The sequence below is a fragment of the Osmerus eperlanus genome, chromosome 8 (genome assembly GCF_963692335.1).
Source record: "Osmerus eperlanus chromosome 8, fOsmEpe2.1, whole genome shotgun sequence".
Classification (NCBI taxonomy): Eukaryota; Metazoa; Chordata; class Actinopteri; order Osmeriformes; family Osmeridae; genus Osmerus; species Osmerus eperlanus.
Window position 1 is genome coordinate 14,451,039 of NC_085025.1, and position 24,639 is coordinate 14,475,677.

At 44.7% G+C, this 24,639-nt stretch overlaps 2 protein-coding genes across 2 annotated transcripts in view; one reads left to right on the plus strand and one right to left on the minus strand.

Moving 5' to 3' along the window:
• Positions 1–9,431: 9,431 nt before the first annotated feature.
• Positions 9,432–13,893, minus strand: LOC134024734 (sterile alpha motif domain-containing protein 12-like). The gene is made up of 5 exons (XM_062467366.1): positions 13,814–13,893; positions 13,748–13,776; positions 12,066–12,214; positions 11,633–11,770; positions 9,432–10,484 (listed from the first exon to the last, which is right to left on the minus strand). The coding sequence occupies exons 3-5, from the start codon at positions 12,184–12,186 to the stop codon at positions 10,468–10,470; spliced, it is 276 nt and encodes a 91-aa protein (XP_062323350.1). The 5' UTR covers positions 12,187–12,214; positions 13,748–13,776; positions 13,814–13,893; the 3' UTR covers positions 9,432–10,467.
• A 975-nt stretch (positions 13,894–14,868) lies between these two features.
• Positions 14,869–24,639, plus strand: part of scara5 (scavenger receptor class A, member 5 (putative)) — a 56,511-nt gene continuing 46,740 nt past the window's right edge. The window contains exons 1-3 of the mRNA XM_062467774.1: positions 14,869–15,145; positions 17,895–18,013; positions 21,559–21,687. Coding sequence (XP_062323758.1) covers positions 17,902–18,013; positions 21,559–21,687 — 241 coding nt within the window. The 5' untranslated portion in view covers positions 14,869–15,145; positions 17,895–17,901. The remainder of the gene's footprint in view (positions 15,146–17,894; positions 18,014–21,558; positions 21,688–24,639) is intronic.

Below are 24,639 nucleotides of genomic sequence, written 5' to 3' on the forward strand. Positions count from 1 at the left end.
CGAGCACTTTTCTACTCTCTAACTAGCCAAGGGCCAGAGGTTCTCAGGCGTCCCTATCAACGCTTGTGTTGTCGATGGCTCAGGCAATACTAACCGGCATGTTATTAAAGCACCGGAGCGGCCATCTTGAAGCATCAGTGCTCCAATTACCTTTGACGTTCTCCACATCAAGTGGCACATCTCAACCATTTTTCACAACCTGCTTTTATCCACCATCTTCAAACAAAAGCTGGGGCTATGCTCGGCTTGGCGATCCCCCTAGAACTGTAAACACAGCGTTGTAGCAATGGCGGAATCTCACACTCAATTCATAGTTTTCAGTAAAGTGACATCCGTGGAGACCTGGAGGGCAGAAAGCTGCTGTTGAGACGCAGCAAAAGCCGGCAAATGTACCTTCCCATGTTTCTTTGGATCACCTCTTAGCTAAAGAAAGGGAAATATATGGACACACAAACCGCAAGTGTTGGGCACTTGCGATCAATATGCAGCACCTGCTGCCGTATTTCTGCCCCTAAAAACCGCAAGGTTTTTGTGATGACTATGTGATATCATAACTGTAAACTAGTTAACCTCTCTCTTTCTTAAACAACTGCGAACTATTCAAACGGAAAGTAAACTTTCCCTTTAATTTTTCCTATTACAACCTCAATTCCAAAAAAGTTGGGATGCTGTGAAAAACGTAAATAAAAACAAAGGACCAAATGAGTATGAAAAACAGTCTTAACACAAGCCTCACACATTGTCTTTGTTTTACATTCAGTTGGATATCGGTGTAAAGGGATTTCCAAATAATTTAATTCCAAATGCATTTTGAGTTTAGTTGTGTCTAAAACAACAACCCAACTATTTAACTAGCTAACTTTAACTCACTACGACCACTGCAGTTGGTCGCCTCGATACACAACAAACTGTGTCAAACCGATTACATAAATATGTGTTTTTGACAAAACAAATACCATAATTAATACACCTGTATATTGTTGTGTTTTATTATTGTTGCTGGGTTTTCTTTATCGGACTAAATTATAAAGAAACACAGCCCCAGGCTTGTCTCCTCTTCGATTACTGCATCCGATAGAACAACAGCATTTTGGCAACACAAAAGCAACAGACTCGAAGAAAATGTATGACTTTATAATGGGTGGCGGGCAGCGGAAAGTCTTTTTCAAGGGGCGTGCCCCGTAGAGCGTGACGTCAAGTGAAAACTATGAATTCTCACATGAAACAAGCTTGATTTAACCCTCCTGTTGTGTTCCGGTCAAAAGTGACCGATTTACAAGTTTTCTCCCTGAAAAATTGTAGTTAATGTATTCTGATTGCCATAAGGTTCCATGACTTTGTCCACACAGGGTATCTAAATAGCCAAAACATTTTTTACCGAATTTCATAAAAATTTGGGTGTTTTATTTAACTTTTGTACGCCTGTGGTGTTCCCGGTCAAAAATGACCGGTCATTCAAATGAGTAGGTAAGACTAAATTTTTTAAATAAAACTATCCGGCATTTTGGCAACACAAAAGCAACAGACTCGAAGAAAATGTATGACTTTATAATGGGTGGCGGGCAGCGGAAAGTCTTTTTCAAGGGGCGTGCCCCTTGGAGCGTGACGTCACGTGAAAACTATGAATTCTCACATGAAACAAGCTTGATTTAAGGCGTCAGTAACAGAGGCCGCAGTCGGAGAATAAAGTATGACGTTGACGCCGACAGATAGTCCCTCACATCTTGAAGGTTCATACGATATTGACCAACCAGGAAGTATCAGACGCCAATGGAAATGGGATCATTCCACAGAGGTTTCACCTCATAAGATGCTCTTGGTGGTTAGTTGTAACGGTTTCAAATTCTTGTACTCTCTGTGAAATATTTTACTGTTGATTGTTTTTTCTACAGGTACACTCTTGCACTCTTGTGGGGTGTTTCATGTTGTTCAATTGTAACTTGTTTAACTGCATGCTATTATGGTTTTTCCCTTTGGCACTTATTTGGTTTTCCACAATGTATGCTTCATGTTTTAGCTGCTCGCAATGTTTGGGACTATCTCGTTGTTATGATCAGTGACCTATGCTCTTTTGTAAAGCTCTCTCTTGGAAGTCGCTTTGGATAAAAGCGTCTGCTAAATGCATAAATGTAAGATCCCTCACGTGTCCCGAATGTTCAACTTGTTGTTTGGAACCTTGGGGCTCAGAGTTTGGGTGTGTGTGCCTCTCATCTCAGGAGAGCATCCCTCTGTGGTCACACACAGGTCTCAAACTAGGCAACCAAAAACACAGCCTGACTGTACACCACCTCTGCTACCCCTACGCATGCGTAGAAACATTGCACCATTATCTACCTGAAAGCAAACTGGGACCCAACTACCTCAATAACCCCCCCCCCCCTTTCCTTCCCAACCAACACCGGAACCACCTTTCTTTTATCCATTTTTTTTTTTTTACCCAAAAACCCCTGCGGCAGCCACTGGATGCTCTCACCCAATCTGTTCCAACACGGTGGAGATAAATCAGCTGCCAGAGGTCCATTGATGTGGGGAGAATAGATTGGCCTTGCCTGCGTTTTCAGAGAAAACTAATTTTCCTTGCTGAGGTAATAAAGTACACTGTGGTTTTGGCCTGGCTGGGAGCAGGCTGTCAGGCTGGCCGCCTGGCCACCTCATTTGTCCTGACTGATGTATGTGTTCACTAAGAGAGCCGGCTCTTTAACCTGCAGCGACACACCCGCCAGGCCTCGACTGCTCTCCATGCTAATGGAAGGAACAGTGGCGTGATTGCTTCCTCCTCCCCCCCATCATCAGTTCCTTTCTTCTTCTCGCGCTTTTTCTCTCCCTCTCTCTCCGTTATATATGTGGGGTTCTTTTGTCGACAGCCCCGCCCGTCACCGCCTCCCCCCACCCCACACACACACGCACCCTCAACTAGCTCTCCATCTCTTTTTCCCTTTTCACCTGGAGTGAAGGTTTGACTGAACTTATGGATAGCTTGCCATTTACATCACATTAATCAGAGAGCAACAGCCCTAGGATCCCAGGGGTGCCATGTCTCTGTGTGTGTGTGTGTGTGTGTGTGTGTGTGTGTGTGTGTGTGTGTGTGTGTGTGTGTGTGTGTGTGTGACTGTGTCACTGTGGAGGTGGAGTGGGGTGTTGGGTTTCTGAATGCCTCCAAAAGTAACTTAATTTTCTCCCCGCTGTGATACAATACCAGTCATTGCACACAGCAGGGGTCAAGTAGGAAGAGTTCTAACACACTCCTTCTCTCTCTATCTCTCTCTCTCACACACACACACAGGTGCTCCTGATAATCACTGTCTTTTTGCTCTCCAGTGCATGATGGGAACGGATTATCTTATAGCTTGAACAGCTGAAGGTGTTAAAGGCCATAATGTACATCAGTGGGAGATCAAGGTGGTTTTCCAGTATGGAGGTGTAAAGGTATGGCCCGTAGATCACGTGGCCGCCTCCAGTCCTCTCCTCTGCTCTCATCCTCCCAGGTGGAGCTAAACGGATGAGGTCTGTGCCTATATTCCATCAGTGCCTCCTCATGAAATCATTCCAGAGAAGAAACATTTCCCATACACCCCCCCCTGTGTCCCCCCCCCCCTCCATGATCCCAGCGCCCCAGTTTAGGTACATGAATACTTCCGTTTGCCGCTGGAGTCTATCTCCTCTCCTCAGAGGTGTCGGTGAGTTCGTTGTACAGGGCATGAAGCACCACAGCACTCATCCAGGCCTAATCTTTATGCAACCCCCATAGGTCACAGGAGACAGCTAATGAAAAGGAGCTAGCCGATTCCCCTATATGAGATGGATATTTGTTACTTTTCACAATGAAATTAATTTTCAATCTAATTCTCCGCTTTGACGCCTCTGGGTTTTGGCGGCGTGTGTCCCTGGCTTCATAAGCAGGTGCGTTCGGAGAAGATGTAATAAATATGATGTGCTGCCTTGCTACTCTGCGGTGGCAGTTTGGCTGCAGTGAAACGGGTTATGGTGCCCAACTCTGTTCTAATGCCTCTAAACCTCTCCCTCTTCCCTCTCTCTCTCTCTGTCTCCCTCTTCTCTCTACTTCTCACTGTGTCTCCCTCTTCCCTCTCTCTCTCTGTCTCCCTCTTCCCCCTCTCTCTCTCTGTCTCCCTCTTCCCCCTCTATCTCACTCACTCTCCCTCTTCCCCCTCTCTCTCTGTCTATCTCTTGCCCCTCTATCTCCCTCTCACTCTGTCTCTCTCTCCCTCTCACTTTGTCTCCATCTTCTCTCTCTCTCTCTCTCTCTCTCTCTCTCTCTCTCTCTCTCTCTCTCTCTCTCTCTCTCTCTCTCTCTCTCTCTCTCTCTCTCTCTCCCCCCCCTTCTCCCCCCGCTAGATTTCTAGGATCACACATTTTTCTCGTTCTTTCTCAAGGAACACACTGAAATTGATGAGGCATGTTGAATGTTAATGTAGGTGGGGATGAGTCTCAACATAGGAGGAGGCAGGGTGTGGCTCGGTTGGGCTACAGCCACACCAAGAATTGTATAAGCCCCACCGTGGAACAACCAAGACAATTACAGAGCAGAATAGGCCAACCTGTTCCACTTTCATTTATCCCTTTTGAACATGACACTCTCCAGACTGACATTGCTTTGAGCCCCACAACTGTATGGATTAGCCTCACCGCAGTGTTGCTCCAAAAAAAAGAATACTCTACCGCCGCCACTGAGTCCCAAACACATTTAGAGAAATAAGGATGATGGCATGGTGGAGCAGTGCACAGTTGCCACACAGCATGAAGGTCACGGGTTCGATTCCCGCTTGAGGCCACTGTTCTGTGCTCAGGTGGGCAATCTCCCGGGATCTTCTGTGTGGAGCTTGCATGTGCTCCCAAGGGGGAGTGAGGGTCGCCATGAAGCCCCTTGTAACATGCTGTCAGTCAGAACAGATTGCTCTCCAGCCCATGTCCCTGGCCAGACATGAGGTGAGTAGGACTTGGCCCCTGGGCGCCTTGATGCAGTTGATTGGATTACTGCCCTTGGAGAAAGGACAACAGGATGGGGAAAATGCCGACGAAGATTTAAGAAAAAATGTGTAATCCTGAACTTTATAAGCTACAGGCTATTTGTCTAAAATGTAGGAGCCAGGGGTGGGGGAGTGAGCAGGTAGTCTCTGGATAGAATATGTAAGGTATGGTCTCCAAGTAGAATATATACATTTTTGTTGCTTGTTGATGTATTTGAAGGGTATAGTGTCTGGGTGGTGCTCTCTGTACTGTTGAAGTGGCAGGTCTCTTGAATAAATGTTTACCAAAAGAAAAATCCCACTGAGATCGACCTTGGATCATTCTTTATGTACAAGAACACATTTTCATTGAGTGCACACTGTCCACCACGCCCACACATTCATATGTGGTGTTTCGGATCTACTGGGCCCATCATCCGGAGGGTAATAAATGTGTGTGTAGGGGAGGAAAAACTAAACAAAAAGGTGTGTACCTATCTTCCTGCCTGAAAGTCTCCTGCTTCTGTCTCACTCTTTACTCTTTAAATTGGGGTTTAGTTTACAGAAATTGTTATGGCTGTATTAATTGTTTAAACCCCAGTCATGTTGAGGGTCCATCAAACCCAAGAACAGTGGTTAAGTGATGCAAATATAAACAACACAAGGGTGAAGGATATTGTATCTGCTTGTTTGGATGTGGCGTCCTGGGGATGTAGCACAAAAGGTGTTTGGGGAGAGAGCCATAATGGATGCTTAAGAAAACACTTGTGTGGTTTTTAAATGTGAGGGTGTCTCAATAAAGAGCTCGAAATGTCCAAAGTTACCTCATCCTTCCAGAGATGAATGTGTCTCATGCTGTGACACTAACTTATCCTTCTCCTCTTCTCTCCTCTGCTTTTCTCTCCTGTCCTCTGCTCTCCTCTCTCTTCTCCACTCCTCTCTCTTCTCTACTCCTCTCTTCTCCTCTGCTCTGCTCTCCTCCAGAGATGAATGTATCTCATGCCGTGACACTAACTAATTTCTCTGTCAGCTTGTATTGATCTTTCTTATGCAGTTGCAGCTATGAATACATTACGCGAGTGACAAACAGTATGCAGTTGCTTTGGCTGTATGCACTGATAGACAGGCCGGGGCCAGGCTAGCCTATGATGGGACTGGACTAAGCTGGTTTCGGGTTGGGGCTGGGGATAGACTGTACTGGACTAGGATGGGGTCTTGTTTTGGGCCAGTTTGAGTTCAGCTTTTCCGGGTTAAGAAATGTTTGCAACCAAAGTGTACAGTTTTTTTTACATGAACACATGCAAACTATTTTTGTCCTCTCTTTTTCTCTCAGTGTCGTTTGCTTCATCCTTCTTTCTCCCTCTCTGACCCTGGCCACTTCTCTCCCTCTCCCACTGTTCAGAGATAAGGGGACTAATTGGTTCGTTAGTCTGGACTGGGAGCCACTCCCTCCCTCTCCCCGGTGGCCAGCCTGAAGGATGGACAGATCAGGAAGGTGATCAGAGAAGGAGTAATGGCTGTTGGACAGCATAATTTAAGACCCCTCTCAGCTCCACCTCCCCAGGTAACCCATTAGAAAGACATCACTCTGGTGTGTGTCTGGGAGTGTATGTGTGTCTTGGAATGTGTGTGTGCATGTGATAGGGAGACACTTACTAATGAAGTCATGATTGCCATGGATAGCCATGGTCCTTAAGTCTTCCTCGTCCTCATAGCTGCTGTGGTTGGCTGACCCTGACACATAGGAGAAAGCCTATGATTGCCACAGCAGCAAGAACAAGAACAACCACTTCTGCTACTAGTTGACTACATGACTTCCTGGCACATAAAGCTGGTCTGTAGCTGCATGGAGTCAACACCATCACTCACAAAGATACGTGAACAAATTCAATTCCAAATACATTTTCACGTAAATAATTGGAATAATTCAAATTGAAACCAAAGGGTTACAAATGTACAGAATGCTATTGGAACCATTTACATTTCAGTTGGAAATACCGAATTAAGGTGCCAATTCTGACAGACAGGTTTAGTTGATGACTCATTTGTATACGTATGAGGAGGCTGCGAGACACCCTGCCCACGCCTTTTATGTTAAAGACTCAAGTTGCTTGATGTTTCTCACATCTCGTTGTGTGAATTCCTGTTTGCATTGGTAGTCCGATTGTTATAGATGCTGGTTGGGTGTCAAAGGAAACGTGGGCTGGTGTTCTCATGTATTTCCTTCTCCCAGCTTCTTCATCTTCTACTTCCTGTTTGTCCTTCCTTTCTCTCTCATAGAATTGGAAACTGTCCTCTAAAAGGCAATTTCTTGTACAGCACAGAACACATTAAAAGCACACCAAAGTAACAAAACAACAGCAACACATATTGCTGTTGTTTAGCAGACGAATGTGAGTTTTTGTATTGGCCAACCGTTTGGCCAATACAAAAACCCACATTCGTCTGCTAGTTTGCAAACTATTTTCCAGTGGTACTGTATTTGCTAGCTAAGAGCATGTAGCGTGGTAGGCGACCTTGTGATGTTTGTCGCTCAGCCTTCACTACAGGTGACTCTGCAGCGCCTTTCTCTCTGGAGCTGGAATGAGTCACGATGCCAGTCCGTTCCGTACACGGCGTGACAGATGGCGTCTCTCTCAGCTCGCAGTTATTTGTTGCTTACCCAAACAACAACGATGACAACAACATCTACAACAGCCCAGTTTCAATTTTTCTTTCTGTCTCCTGAGTGCCTTTCCGGAGATTGGCGGGGTGGCGGTTTTGCAAATCTGTGGTGTTTTTGGGTAGCCCTCCCCTGTCTGAGGTGTAGAGCTGCCCTCCCCCCACCCTTCTTCTCCACCCACCTCAGGGTGAGTTTACGCTCCAGCCTGAGTCAGCAGCACACACCTCCCCGTGCAGGCCCACCCTGCTGCCTCTGAGCAGGGGGAAATCAGACGCCACGCGCCACTCTGGGACATTAATCATGAGGTCAGGTTTGGTCTGCACCCCCCCTCTCCCTCCCCCGCTCTCTCCCTCCCCCCTTCCTTCCCCTCCCCCCTTCCTTCCCCCTCCCGCTCCCTCTCCCCTTCCCTCCCTCCCTAGACGCACGCTCAGCACTTCCTTGTGTCCACAGGAGGGCAGGAAGTGTAAACAATCTGGACTGGGGCCTGTGACTCAGGGGCCGCAAATCGAGATTAGGGCTGGTGTGCTATGCACACAAACAAACACACACTCACACAGGGATGGATACAAAACCCCTCAAACATGTTCATTGTTTAGATTTTCAAATTGAGAATGCCTGCTCAGCGTCAGGGAGGATGGGTCTTGGGGTCCCAGAAAGCCACGTTCAGTCCCAACAGACACACACACACACACAATGTATATACGCATGCAAGGATACAGACACACAAATGTAATCATACATTGACACACACACTCGGACTGACATAAAGTGTCTCTCAGCATGTTCCTCCTTACTTCTCCTCTGTTGCCCCCGGTGCCCTCCAGAGTGAGACATTCTCCGATGCTTCCGAAGGAAGCTTCTGGAACTATTCTAATGAGCCGTATAATAGAGATAGATATAGCCTCTCTGAGGACCTAGAGCCTTGTGAGGACACAACCTCATCCCTAACGACATTTGCTTTGTTGTTACCAGTGGGATTAGATCCGGTGTGTACCGGTTGCTGACGCCGATACATTTAGCCTTGGAGCGTCACATTCATTTGGTTAAATGGAGAGGATAACTTTGTGATGGTTCAGGCATACTCGGTAACTACTTGGTAAAATATCTCAGGCCAGAAGTCTCCCAATCCTCTGTCTTACCCCTACCCCTTACCCCTAGCCCTTAGTTTTGCGCGTTCACGTGAGAGTAAGTGGTGTCCCAATACTCTTTTTGATCTAGGGGTAGGGCTAAGACAAAGGGGTATGCACCCCTTAAAACCAAGTGTTTTCGGGAGCTTACTTGAAACCTAGGGGTATGTGAATCCTGCTCAACCTGCAACAATGGCGGACAGATCATCCAGAGTCCCATAAATGTAGAATATTTTCGTCTTAAATAATTGATAAAAAAAATTATGACATTCTTATTTTGTTCTCTACACAGTCCTGTACACATGTATTTGCAACCATGTTCTTAATTGAAACGTTTTTAAAAATCACTAGTTTGCTACGCTAACGTTACATTGCTGATTTGCACAACAGTCCCGCATTTCTCCGATTAGCCTTGAATAGACTCCATGCATGTCTACAGTTTTAACTAAACTCCATTAGCAGCGAATTTCGTTTGATATCAGTGCATAACAATACGACAACGATATACATAACCAAGTGGTGTCTCATTTCATAGGGCTATCCCTTACCCCTCAGTTTCAAGGGCTAAGGGCTAGGGGTAAGGGCTAGGGGTAAGACAGAGTATTGGGATTCGGCCTTAGTCTCAGTCTAAAATGGACAGGTACTTCAGCCAAGAATGTTCTGTCAGTGAGAAGACCTCAGGAGTGTTTTTTACGGGAACATAGCTGTCTCTAAACTTAGTAGCCAGCCCAGCGATCTCTACACTCCTTTAAAGAGACTTGGAGAGATGGTCTGAATATGCTAAATGATTTTTAAAAAATTAACTTATTTTCTGATGTTACAAAGAATATATTTATTGTAGCATTCTGTTATAGTCAAAAAAACAGTTGCCATGAATTCATAGGACCATGGAGATGAAGACTGGAGAGAATCTGTTCTGCCTTTGTACAATTCAGTCCTGTCTGTCATCACACTGTTTGCGACAGGCAGAAAATAAATCTCACAAACAGATATCGATATCGAAGCATAATAAAAACTCACAAAAATTGCAAAATCAGTTTCAGTCAGTCAGTGTGAATAGCATAAAATACAAACAATCTATGACTCTACAACTCATCTTCACCACCGCTCTATCTCACTCTCTCTTACTCTATCTCTCTCTCACGCTCTCTCTCTATCTATCTCCCTCTGCCAACCAACCAATCAAATGTCAGCTAAATGACAACTTTGTTTGTGTATTAAACTCACTGACCCATCTGTCCCAAGTTTTAGTCTAGGATTTTAACCGGTAAACTGCCAGTCTCTATGAGAATGTGTTTAGGGTACTGCTGGCTTGGAAAATGTGTTTTTCTTACAGTTTCAGATGCCACAGAGTATTGAGTCAGGGTAGGGTGGAGAAAAGGAAGGAAAGGAGACACTAAAAGGAGCAGGGGCAGGGGAGAAAGGAGAGGTGAAAATGAGTGTAGAAGGGGAGAAGAGGGCAGGGAGGGGTCCAGGGAGGGGAGTGAAAAGAGGTCTTGATTCACACCCATGTCAGAGGAAACTGCGGCGTGACAAAACCAATCTGGTCCTCTCCTCTTCAGGTCAATGATTCCTGAGAGCAAATGATTTTTCTTCCTCACATCTCTCTATCCTCTCTTCCCTCTTTGCTCTTTCTCTCTGTCCTTCTACATACACTCTCTCTCTGTCGGTCTCTCGCTCTCCACAGACATCCACGGTTCCTCCTTTCCTTCTGTTAGGAAGAAAAACATTCTAGAAAAAAAGAGAGCAAAGACAACAATTTAGTTTGAAACGTCATATGGGGCATTCAGATTCGGCATTCACCACACAAACCACGGACTGAGAGTGAACTCTGATTGGTCACCCCACATCCATCTCTAGCAGAGAGCACAGTGTGTGTTACAAATCCTTGCTTTCATCAATCATGCATAGGCTATATTTACAGTATACACTGAAATAAAAAAAGGGCCAAATTATTGCTTGCTTTTCTGTTTTTGAACTAAACCACTTGAAACTAAATCAGGTGGCTGAGCGGTTAGGGAATCGGGCTAATAATCTGAAGGTTGCCAGTTCAATTCCCGGCCATGCGAAATAACGTTGTGTCCTTGGGCAAGGCACTTCACCCTACTTGCCTCGGGGGAATGTCCCTGTACTTACTGTAAGTCGCTCTGGATAAGAGTGTCTGCTAAATGACTAAATGTAAAACCAAGGACTCAAACAAATCTGAATGTATGAAATACCCAAAAAACTATTAGTTATAGTTCCGCTAAAATGATTCAAATAGAATCATTTTAAAATCATTCAAGGACATCAAAATATCCTCCTCTTTTATGACTCCTTCTGGTTAAGTCGGCTCCTGTTCATCAGGTCGACGACGCTGTCAGACAGTTCGAGACGGAAAACACGTCCTGTCAAAAGAGGTTCTATTCTGGGGCTGAGGCTAACACTCTCGATATGCGACAGAGACATGTCTGCCAATCAGACTGGCTAATGGAGCCACACGTTTATGTGTGTGTGTGTGTGTGTGTGTGTATGTGACTCGCACAGAATGAACCCCTGGCAGAATCCAGCTAGCTAACAGGCGAGAACAGGTGGAGGTCCTGCCTAGCAGCACTTGGATCTTTGCTTATTCAAAGAGAACCTGGTTGGTAAAGGTTGGTATAATGTACCTCTGACATAGTTAGGGTGTCACATGGGCTTCCTGTATGTGACTCTACAGTCTGACCAATACAGCTGCAGCAAACCCATTGTTAGCCTGAAGATGGGTTGGCCTGTCCCTCATAACTCAAATCTGTATTTTATCCTGGAGATAACCCACAGCTAACTTGCAGCTAACCTTTAACCAGCTCATGGCTGGTCTGTGTTTGTTACTCCATTTTTGCAAGGTTTCATTTCCTTACCGGAGTAGATGTCGTTGAGGTTCTCCAGTTCCTCCTGGACCCTGAGCAGGAGGATGTCTTCCAGGATGCCGTGGTGCTCTCCTGGGTCCACTCCCAGCTTCTCCAGGTGATGTTGCCTCAGCCTCAACAGGGCACGGCCTACACAAGGTGCAGGGAGAGGCCAACAGTTCCACTAAGTCTAGGGGTTGTAGGCTTGTTTTCAAATGTGGGTGGGACAGCATTGTTTCATATAAATGAGGATGCGGCAGTTAAATTAAACAAATATTGATAAGAAGTGTGCGTATGGCGAAGAGTGCAATTTAACCAGCTGATAGTTATGGATGAGAGGAGGTGGAAGGAGAGGTGGGTGAAATGGGTGGTGTGTGTGTGTGTGTGTGTGTGTGTGTGTGTGTGTGTGTGCGTGTGTGTGTGTGTGTGTGTGCGTGTTACCTACCTGATATGGCATGTTTGAGGATGGCTGGTCTTATGGTGCTCAGCTGGGAAGGGTACTGTTCCTGGGCCCAGACACTCACATCCTCCACCGACCAGAGGGAAACTCTCTTACACCGACCCATCACCAAGTCCAGGACTGGGATTAGCTGCCTGGACAGGTCAAAAGGTGAAGAGGCAACAGCAAGAATCAGAGAACGACTGAATCTACTGAATTTCTCCGTAAAATCCCGACTGACCTTCTCCAATAACTCACAGTTCAACATAATTGGCTGAGATCGCATATGTTTATTGCATATTAAGGAGGAGTAGGTATATTCATCCTTATTCAATTCTTGGGAGGACGAACATCTCAAACAGAAATAACACAATAAGGAAACAGAGACTGGCAGTCCAAAATTATGTTGTTCCATTAGATGTCTCCACTCAACCGCCCTTTAAGGGGTTAAATTGGTAGCTTTCGCAGCGCTAACAGCGCTTAACTGTTGATGTGACCTTTCCCTGCGCTAATATATTCTGCTTGTAAATGTGTAATTCCCTGGCCTCATTAGAGACTGAGATGACAGTCAGATAGGCTTCATGTCTTCAGCACATGAGTAGGTCTTTAACATCGACATTTAACAACGTCTATGTTCTAAGGAAGAGGTAAGCTATCCACTACATGACTCGGATACTAGGCATGATCATCATAGTGCCTGTCAAGTTATTCTGACTGGCTTTGGCATTTAACGTCTTATCTTGTCTTTTAATTCAATGTTTTGTAGAGTTAGATGGAGACAGTGTATCGGTTTCCAAAGGGTTGGGAGTGTGCCATCACTAAGAGCTAGCTTCGGACCAGACTAATCGCATGATGCATAAGATAAAATCTAAATTATGTAGACAATATCCTGTTGTGTTGCTCTAAGCCTGATCTCAATTTCCGGATGCTAAAACATAATGTCTGAGACTGGAAGCAAGACAGTTGTATTGAAAGCTCAATGCCCCCCTTGGCAGGTAAGCTTGTTTGCTTGTTTCCACAAACTCTAAGCCCAGACAGTGTGTGGCCAGTCTGAAGCTAAGGACCCAGACATAGAGCAAAGCCTGAAGGGTGGGGGGGAGCTCTAAGTAGGCCTACACATTGGTTACCGGTACAAGTTCGACATCTAGTGGTGTTTTTCAGAAACATGACATCTCTAAAAAACAATTACTATGCTACAGCAGGATACATCAAATTAACATGCAATGATACGCAGACGACATTCGTTTGATTTAAGTAGGGCTACATATGTACACGTGTGCTATGTTTATTTGACGATCCGTTTGATCCTTTACTACACACAATAACAAATTCGTGTAAGAAGCAGACGGAATTACCTGGTACTTACACGTAAACTATTCATGACAAAAAATCTAGAAGAGGACGACTATTTTGGAACAACTGAGTAGGCAAGGTTACATCTTACTCATGACTCCTCTTGTCAACATCGCGTTTGCGAACTTGACCAGACACGTCTTTACCGCAGGCAGCATGCTATAATGTTCAGTCTACGCCATGGATAGAGTGTACAAGATGTAGGCTAAGTAGAATTATTAATTTCCAAACAACGTCCAATGTAAACAAAATCCTTTACAGTTAATCGGTACCGTTTTTTTAATAATAAAAGTTAGTTGGTCTGTATCAAAAGGAGCCATACTTCGCTAACTTACCAGTCTTTACCTGCTAAGCCCTTCGGTTGATGCGCGCTCCCATTCCAATTCCGCGCTCACGTAGGCCACTGTTTACTATAAAGGTATGAACACCTGGAGAGAGACAGCTGCCTGTTCACTGGTGAATTCAAGTATCCAATGGGATCATGTTTAGGAAGTTAGTAGAAACTATACCCTAAACTGAACAATGGAACTACACAAAAATGTATCTGATCATACAACTAGGCTATACACTCTGAATTGTCAATGTAAACAAGTAATAATTATTTTATTCATTTTTATTGTATTTTTTTTATTGGAAAATTTGAAATGAGTCTAATAGCAACCCCAAACCTAATTCTAGCTGTTCAGATTGTGCGTAATAATGATTATGGCCATATCCTGTTCACATCCCATAGCCTATCCCATAGCATACCTCGAGGACCCTGAGGCGAGCGAGGAAGATAGTGGCCGACTCCTCCCACCCTGGACACTCCCTGTTTCAGTCACTCCCCTCCGGCAGAAGGCTGCGGTCCATCAGGACCAATACCTCACGCCACAAAAACAGTTTCTTCCCTTCCGCTGTTGGCCTCTTCAACAAGGCCAAGGGACCACACTGACTCTAATGACTTCTTGCTTAAAACACACTGCTTTTTGCACTGCATTACAAAATGGTATCTTGTACATTTGTATTTTTTGTAATATTTGTATTTTTGTATTTTTATATTGTAATTTACGGTAACTTATATTTTATTTTATTGTATATTTAATTCTATTCTAATCCCACTTAGTACTGCTAGTTTATGTACCCTTAGTATAGATAGTCCACATATTTAAATTTTAGGTATATGTTTATTGTATGCACCTTCCTGCCAAAGCAAATTCCTTGTCTGTGCAAACTGTGCAAAAAATTCATGGCGAATAAATCCCATTCTGATTCTGATTCTATTATTAATTCATATCCTGGTTGGCTACACTGAAATTGTGCAGTAGCTTACTATCTCCAGAAGAGGGCAGATGTACTCAGGGAAAAGTTTAGAAAGTTTCTATTCTACTATTCAACTCATAATTTATACTGGACACTGCCCCGGGCGCATAAATGGAGGAAGGAGATAGGCTACTATCGAATAAGGCAGGCATTTAGAGCTGTTCAAAGCAGGAGTTGTTGCAGCCCAGCCCGATCTAGATGCTTTCTGCTCAAGTGTCACAGTGGGACTTCCCTGGGGCATCTTCGGAGGTGCCGGTACAAGAATCTAATTTCTGCGCTCTGTCTTGAAGAACTTTATTATACTGAAAGTCTAGACAGAAACACTGCATGTTAGGAGGGGAGCATCTTATAGGAAAGTTTCTTCCCAACTCACTCAAAGTTTAGAGATGAGAAACGTGCACCTGTGATTCGTCTCATTTACAGCTGACGTGGTGAGTAACCTAACAAACATGTGTGACATTTACATACTGTTGTTTGCTGGCATCTATGGGCTTTATATTTTTGAACCTTTCAGATCATGACGTCAGTACACACATTAGAATGAATTAGTTTTTCAGTTGAATATTAATCTTTTATGGCTGTTGATTGTGACACCTGTTTTGCGTTCGAGAATTGGCATTATGGGCATTCAAACAACCTGGATGATTTTTAATGATGTGCATGGTCATTGACAACAAAGTTAAATGCTATGCGGAAACATTTACTAATGCACCCATGGATGGGCTGAAAAGTGTCCGAGCGTTTAATTAACTGAGAAATAGGTTAATCCCTCACGCGCGACCGGGCACGGGATGTCTCCCTATTGAAGAGCTTCCGCTCGCGGAGAGATGTGAAGTAGTGATGGGCATTCCGGCTCTTTTTCGTGAGCCGGCTCGTATGGCTCAGCTCACTAAAAAGAGCCGGCTCTTTTGGCTCTCCAACGGCTCTTTAAAAAATACATGTTTTAACTATGAATTTGACTATGATAGGTGTGAAAACAATTTGAATTAAATTATTAAATGAAATCAGTCAGGTGGCTGAGCGGTGAGGGAATCGGGCTAGTAATCCGAAGCTTGCCAGTTCGATTCCCGGTCATGCCAACAGACGTTGTGTCCTTGGGCAAGGCACTTCACCCTACTTGCCTCGGGGGAATGTCCCTGTACTTACTGTAAGTCGCTCTGGATAAGAGCGTCTGCTAAATGACTAAATGTAAAGTTTTGACTACTCTCTGACTGTGTGTGAGTTGGCTCGGCCCTCCCTCATGCAGGATTGACAGGAACAGAATGTGAGGATGATCGTGTGCGCCTTTAAGCCTACAAGTATTTTTTTGTTGTTCTTTGAATCAGTCAATTATTTTAAATACAATTAAAATTAATTATTTCATAATCATTTAGTTTTTATAGGCTGTATTAATCTATTAAAAATAGAGTCGGCTCTTCAGATATGCGAGCCAGCTCCCGACTTCACCTTCAAGAGCCGGCTCTTAGAGCCGGATCGTTCGCGAACGACCCATCACTAATGTGAAGGCTGGAGACCACACGCACCGGGAGCTCTGTTGACCTCCTGCACTTCGCGGAGGTCGCTCAATTTAGCCGGTCGGGCGGTGCTTTTGGTTTTTTAATCGTATGTCTTTTTTCTTGACGGCCTTCTCCAGATCTGGATTCTGCCATCACCGGTGTTTTTAGTGCAGAGGATTCCCAGAGGTAGACTATTTAGACAGCGGAGCGAGGGCAAACACTAGCAGGGCAACAGTTACAAATCACCGCTGTCCTCTCCCTCCCTCGTTCTCACTCTCTCTCGTTCCCTCTCGCTGTCTCTACATAGTGTACGTCAATATATAATATTCTCTGTATACATCACTGTCTTTCTCCCCCCCCCCCCCTTTGTCAGAGTGATGGATGGGGTTGGTGTTCTCTCTGCTGTACACGGTCCTTTTTGTTTTTTTCATGATGACCTCATGCGTTTGGTTCCTGTATGTGGAGGCATCCGCTCTTTACCCACAGACCATCCCTGCTGGGCCATCTCATCCATGGTGAGGACATCGATTCCTGGGTAGCTTGCTTCTTCCTCCCCCACGGGCTAAAGCACCCAGAGGCCACTCAGACAGGGGAGGATGGAAGGAGGAGAGGATGGGAGAGGGGTGACAGGAGAGGTGTAGATTTCTTTGCTTTCTCAGCGTCCTGAAGGGCGTGGGTGACAGTGATCAGTGTTTGGGGGGGGAGTCCTCCTTCTCTTCTTCCTCCGAGGGGGCACACACAGGTCTCCTAGCAGCCGGGACTGGGATATGGCTGTTCCAAATGTCAACCTGACACCCCCCTCTCCAAGATAATGAGAAAGTCCAGATTGAATGATTTTTAATGGCCTTGGTAAACACGGATAGAGTAGTTTTTCGATAAATCCCATTCTAATATCCCTACGGTTAAATATTTGTTTTTTCTTTCTCTCTTTTTACGTCTCTCTCAATGCTGTTTGCTGTTCGAATGTGTTATGGGGCTGTGGTTGGCTTCCACCCCACTGGTGTGTGTGTGTCTGTGTGTGTGTGTGTGTTGAGATACGGAAGGCTGTGAAATGTGAATACAGAATGTATTTTTCTGACAGCTGGTTGCTAGTGAATGTTTGCCTCTCCCTTCTCTTTAAGTTGTCATCTAGTCATATGGACACAAGAGGGCAGCACTGCCAGTCCAACCAACAGTGCCACATCCTTGTTTTGTGGGCCTAAAGCTTCATTTTTTGTGGGCTACAAGTTTCATACTTGTATTGTTTATTGTGGGGGTTGTTTTGTGGAGCTGAACATCCTATTCTTCCTGTCCAGTCTGTGCAACTCTTAAGGGAACAGTAAAGTTGTCCCTCTGCCCCTCATCAACTCCACCCCCCCCCCCCCCCCCCCACACACACACACACACACACACACTCCCTCCGTCTTTCCTTTTCATGGGTTGCTATGATAATTCAACCCATACAAAACCAGCAATATTACATTTTATAGCCAGGCTCTTGGCCTTGTTGTAGTCTTCAGCATTGTCTTCCACGAAGTGGAAGTTGTGATATGACCGTTTACAGTCCAATGTTAGGGTTAGCCCGCAGAGTTGGTGGTCTCGTTCAATCTACCATGACATCCATGACAATGACGTGTTCCATGGTATTCATGTCCCATGTGTTAGACAGAGCTGAAGAGACGTTCTAACTGTTTCCCTGCTGCAGAGAGGGGATGGAGAACAAGGCCATGTACCTGAGCACCTACGAGGAGAGGGAGAACGGCTCCTTGTTCGAGGAGAACTACGACGGGAGGAACCTCTCCAAGCTCAACCTCTGTGATGAAGGTATTAGAATTCAATTTGGTCCCGTCCTTCTCTCCTATTGTATTCCATTCTCTCCTATTTTACTCTACTCTCCTATTCTGTGCTATTTTATTCTATTCTCTCCTCCCCTCTTCTCTTCTCACACAGGACCTATCAGGGTAGTTGAGTGATTCCTTTAGTAAGTCCTCCATGGACAGAGTGATCTGCAGAGGGGATCCATATGTGATGGTGACTCATGTTTCAGCATGGTGCGGTGCTCTGCCCTGACTTAGTCATGCCCTTCTAGGGGATATGCATGCAACTGTGAAGAAAAATACAGGCAACATGACTCCTAGTCTCCCCCTTCCCAACACACACATATACACACAATCGTCTAAACACACACAGATAAAGTCACATTTATCTCAAGAGATTTTAAGAAGTATCTCACCCAGAGAACACAAACTAACACTCTGTTTGTGACACCAACTGCCGATAGTGTCACTTGGATGATCTACTGTATGTGTGTGTGTGTGTGTGTGTCATGGACAGGTGCAGCTGAACAAATGAACTGTATAACAGCCCAAGTTGTGACCTCCTGGTATGTAACTTTGGTGGGAAACAGCTTAGCGAGTCTTACCAAAGACACTGTGGAGACCAAGAGAACATCCGTCTCTCCAACTTTGCTAATCGCCCCGTAGCTGCCAAAAACACACTGTAAACACGATGCTATCTTGTTGCCATCACACTCCCTATTAAAACAGTTGGACTGAACAAGCAGAACCATAATGCTAATGTTTACGACTGAAGTTTTTCTTTAGTGTTTTTTCCCCACACTGTTACGGTCTCTCGGATGTCTCACGAGTGGAATCTTTTGAAAGTAGAAGATGTTCTGCTTGGTTTCCTCTATAAATATTCAGCCTCTCTGGCCTTCTGATGTCAGCCTGTGTTTAAGGCAAGCTGACCCCTGTAAAAGTCTTAGATAAGTAAACAGTGCCGTTTTCACTGCATATCCTAGGGTATGTGATAGCCCATAGGTACAAAAGTATGTTCAAAGCTCTGGAGTTTTATAAGGTACACATGCATATTTACATGTCTGGGTGTCATTTGGGCAGTAATGGAACCCAACTGATAAATGTCAAACAAGTTGTTCCGACATAAGCAGAAGGTGCACTCACTGGTATAAACAGGCTTTTGGTTCTGCATTCATGGCATACATAACGATCTGGAAAGAGTATATAAACACAATCATGGTATTTTTGAACATTCAGGGTCTACATTTTGTTATGCAACAGTTTTTGGACATCCATAGTAAATCATACTCTTTTTCTTCTATATGTTACTACACATTCCATGTATCTGACACATTGGAACAGCTGTGTTGTCTTTGGCCAGGCCAAGGAGAAGGTTTTCTTCATCACGGAATGGGCTGTATGTTTTTGCTGGGACTAGTGGGCTTGAAGGGTGGGGGTGTGAGGGAGGGATGGAGGGATGGATGGAGAACTGAGGGGATTGAGCAAAGGATGGCCGGCTGGAGGGATGGAGGGTTGGAGCTGGTGGATGGAGGGATGGAAGGCCAAAAAGGATGGATGAATAACATGTTACGGTCTCTCGGATGTCTCACGAGTGGAATCTTGAAGTTACAGAAAAAATTATTGAGTTTCTTTATCAACAAGGTTGACATTATTAGATCTCATATCTCACTTACTGATCATGACCCTTCTGATTTAGTCCCTTGCCCTGTTTCTCTCACTTGCTTTGAGCCTGTGTCCCTCTCTACATTGATGGACATAGTGTCACATATGAAGTCTACTTTCTCCCCTACAGACATAGTTCCCTCACGCCTTTTGAAAGAGGTGTTAGATACTGTTGTTCCAAGTCTTTTGTCTATAATCAATAGCTCTTTTATTAATGGAACTGTTCCTTCCAGTTTTAAACACGCTGTGGTTCAGCCTCTTATTAAAAACCTAATCTAGACCCTACAGATCTTAACAATTTTAGGCCCATCCAGGGTGTGGCGCTACAGTGGTTCCACTCTTATTTGAAAGATCGAACCTTTTCTGTCAATATTGAAAATATTTCTTCCTCTTCGGCAGCGATTACATGTGGAGTACCTCAAGGTTCAATCCTGGGTCCAATTCTATTTTCTTTGTATATGCTCTATATTATGGCATTTGTCAATCATCATTATCACGCCTGCAGCTTGTCCAGAATGTGGCTGCTAGAATGTTGACTGGTACCAGGAAGAAGGACCATATCTCCCCGATATTGGCCTCTCTTCACTGGTTGCCAGTCAAATATAGAATTGATTTTAAGGTGTTGTTACTTGTTTTTAAAGCTTTACATGGATTGGCTCCATTGTATATCTCAGATATTCTCAGGCTGTATCACACTTCCAGGCCCCGGCCTTAGATCATCAAAACAGTTCCTTTTAGCCATTCCACAGACTCGGATGAAAACAAAAGGTGATCGTGCCTTTTCAGCTGTAGCCCCTACTCTGTGGAATAAACTGACTGATAAACTGATTTTTATCAGGTCACCCCCCACCACCGAGACATTTAAGTCTTGTCTTAAAACATATTTTTATTCTTTGGCTTTGAGTCAGTTTAGGGTCACTCGTGCTTATTGTAATTGTGTTGTTTGTCTGTTGTTCTTATTTATTATCGTTTTGCCCTATTTGATGATTTTGTACAGCACTTTGGTCGGCATTGGCTGTTTTTAAATGTGCTCTATAAATAAAAATTACTTGACTTGGTTCCTGGCCTGATAAACATCCAACAACTTGGAATCTATATCAAAATTCCTGGTCTGAGGTCCTTCTATAACAAACTGTTTTTATGACTGTGACACTGTCAGAAGAACCACTATCAACTGTGATCGGGACTGGATGTTCTTTCTCAACAACTATCTGTCTAATCCCTCTCTCCCCATCTATGACGCACATACACACACACAAACACACACACACTTCAACATTTCACAGATAAAACAAGTTTCTGTATTAACTATATAAACGGTATGTGTGCGCATGTGTGCGTAGGAGTTGGGTGATGTATGACCCAGTGATGTGGGTTAAGCAGAGTTGAGTGACTGCCAAGGCCACAGCTAACCACTAATCAACATCGTCTGCAGATCTCCTTATTTCAAAATGACATCCTGAAAGTACAGTAGGAAGTCAATGGAATGAAGAGGGATCATAAGTATCTCTTAGAATGCAAGTGAGGGCAACACGGTGTGGTGGAATTCTGAGAATCAAATTGCTATCAAATGGTTGAATGTCTTTTGAATATGTATTAAACAACACAACTATTACACTAACATAACTATCAATTGAACAAATATGAGACAGAAACCATCTGCTGATATAATCAGATGGGACCAAATTTCAGTCCCAACGGTCAACAGTGTTTTTGTTTTGACCAATTATAGGAGACCCTTACCCCTGTGATTTGTACTGTGCCATTAAATTCTAGATCTACAGTACTAGCACTGCATGAAAGTTTTTGCTGCAGGAACTTAACAAGTGTGCTGTTCTATGGGCCTGAATGTCGTGCAGCTATAGTGATGTGCTGCTGTCTCTCCTGCAGGCTCGGTCAGGAGGACCAGGAAGCAGGATCAGTGCTGCAGCCACCTCAACTCCCTGGCCGCCATCAAGTACGCCATTGTGTCTCTCTACATCCTGGTCCTCCTCAGTATCTTCGGTCTTTGTCTGGCAGGTAAGAAACACTAGTGGTGTTCCTCTGTCTCATAAGTTAGAAACACTGGTGGTGGTGTCTCTGTCTCAGGTTAGAAACACTAACAGTGTTGTCTCTGTCTCATAAGTTAGAAACACTGGTGGTGGTGTCTCTGTCTCAGGTTAGAAACACTAGTGTTGCCTCTCTCTCTCTCGCTAGTAAGAAACACCCATTGAACACAGTGCTGTCTCTGGTAGTGTTGTATCTAGGAGATAAGCTAGGAGATAACCTAGCTGTGACCATGCCCCATAGTGAAAGGGTTGTGTGAGTTATTCGATCTTTGAAAGACACTCAACACCTTCTGCTCTGGTTTCTGTCATCAACAGTACTGGGTATAAACTTGGGGTTAAGGTTGACAGCGTACGAGATGTGCTGCTTGAGATGCTCAGACCATCTGGCTGGTCTCCACGACTCCCTGAAGCCCTGCAGACTCTAGATGAGTCCGTTGTACTGTAACTCTTGTATGCTGCCACATTCAAGCACTTAGTCCTTATGAGGTTACACAGCCAGTTTGCAATTGCATCCCCCTCTTAATCTAGGAGCCTGTCTGCTTCAATTGAACATTCAAGAGACAGACGAGGTAATCGGAGAAAGGTTTTTAATGAAAATCTGGAAAGCAGAGCTTGAAACAAATGTATGAGGACCAGGAACAAGGACTGCAGCTCTCATCGACAAATGCAACTCAGAATGACTTAGGAGTTGTGGATGTTGGCCATATGGACACATAATATGTTCTGTCTAAACAAAGGAACCTGGCAGCTGGCTGGAGACCTTAGCTGCATGTGGCGGACCCTGGAAACAATATGTTCCTCATTGTTAACCAGTCCTGACAGGTGCCTGGGCAGATCAGAACCAGGGGTCTGGGCCTGAGGTTTGTAATGGCATTTTTTGATATAGTTACTAAGAATGTATTTTTAATAGACTGAGGTTGTGTTTAAACAAATGGATGTTGCAGTTGGTCTTAAGGTATTTATGGTATTGGTTTATGATGCCTGATTGAGAAGCTAGGGGCACAGAGGTTGGGGGATGTTTGAGTTCTGTGGCCTAAAGGGAGATGGATAGATGGATTCAGTTGATCTAGCAGCCCTGACCTTTTGGCCAAGGAGATTGTGTCCTGTGTCCTGTTTGTGTTTCATTAAGGGTATCTTTACTGTCCTCATTTAGAGAAAGAGTCGTGACATCAAAAGACTTTGGTCATTTGACCTGGGGGGTTATATTGTCTTAACTGTCACTGACCAGTGTTAACCAATCACAGAGACCACTACATTGATGAATTGAACATTTATTAGGGGATCTGTTTTAAGTGTATAAAAGCACAAGCTTTATGATTGTTCTTTATCACTCTGGCGAACGAACTGTGGTTAGCACGTCCTTCGTTATGACTGATCAGCAAAGCTTTGTTTAATATTACGTAATTGTATAATCTAAATAAATTGTATTAAACCCACATCTGTTGACTACTCAGATCTACACAGTGCCACTTGAATTTCCACCATTACAGGTTCTAGTGCAGAGAGGGCTGGATGAATGGCCTCCTAAAGCCTGGCCAAGATGAGGGTGAGGAACTAGAGTTTATGCAGCGATTTCCTGCGTTTTTCTTCTCTCTCTTCTGAACTCTCCAACTACTGGTCGAAATGTAGTCCACTGGTCCACCCAGTAGTCCACCTACACTTTACTCTCCTGGGTCACCTCTATTCCCATGATATACTACTCCCCTCATCCTCTCCAGGCTTCATTCTGTCCTCCCCTCCTACTATCCCGTCCTCTCCACCTCCCCTCCTCTCCTCCAAGCGTCCTACCCTCCTCTCCTCCTACCTTCCTACCCTTGTCTCTCCTCACATCTTCCTATCCTCCCCTCTTCTCCTCTCCTCCTCCCTCCCTTCCTACCCTCCCCTACCCTCTTCTTCTCTCTTCCTACCTTCCAAACCCTCGCCTCTCCTCCCATCCTCCCCTCCCCTCTTCGCCTCTCCTACTCCCTCCCTATACTCTCTTCCTACCTTGCTACCCTCCTCTCCTCTTCCCTTCCTACCCTCTCCTCTCTTCCAGACCTTCTATCCTCCTCCCCACCTTTCCGCTCTTCTCCACAGAGGAAGAGCAGTGATGGATAGTCACTGGTTTGACAGGCCTATATAAATAACCAGAAGTAATTGCTGCTTTCTAAGACAGAACATTCTTGTTGTTGTGTTTTCTTCGTCCACATAACTTCTTGTCAAACATCTGCAGGACAGTGCAAAACAATACTTTAGCATTTTTCAAGCTCTAACAGCCATCCCTCCGTCAGGATGGTGACAGACTTGGAAACGTTCCTAGTCGGATTTACGGATGGCAATTTGTTCTTCTATTACGCACTGGTCGTCAGGGGACGGAACGTGGTTATAAATTCTATCGAGTAATTACCACAGCTCTACTTTGGTTTGATTTGGAAAATTCACTGTGCATCTGAAAGGCATCAGTGTGGTGTTATAGCCAGGACTGAGTGCTGCTACTAAACCAGAAGGTAGTTCCTGCTGAGAAGGTGAACTTTTGGAGATGGGAGCTGGAGAAACTCAGCCAGCATTCCTGCTGGGTCCCCTGGTCAGCCCACCTCACCCAGACTGGTAGAAGGAGGGAAGTACAGATGGAGGCAAAGAGGTGTGTTTGTTTGCGCGTCTCTCTCAACTCAGTTCAATTCAGTGGGCTTTCATCAACAGAGAACATACGTACATGTATACTTTGCATGCATGCACATGCATGTGTGTACCCTTCGCTGTGGGGACTGTCGTTCTGGCGAGACGAACATGTGTTTTCTCTGTCGCTGAAAGCCTACTGAATCTAATTGAATTGAGAGAGAGAGACTGACAGAGAGACAGAGAAGGAGTGGGCATGCGACAATGAGGACCTATGCTTGCCAGGTCTCCAAATAGCAGCAGTCAAAACGAATCAAAACTCTCAGTG

Coding starts and splice junctions, on each gene's coding strand:
- LOC134024734 (XM_062467366.1), bottom strand. CDS start 12,186: ATGGGTCGGTGTAAGAGAGTTTCCCTCTGGTCGGTGGAGGATGTGAGT. Junction 11,771..12,065: donor CCTCAAACATGCCATATCAG/GTAGGTAACACG, acceptor CACCTTGTGTAG/GCCGTGCCCTGTTGAGGCTG.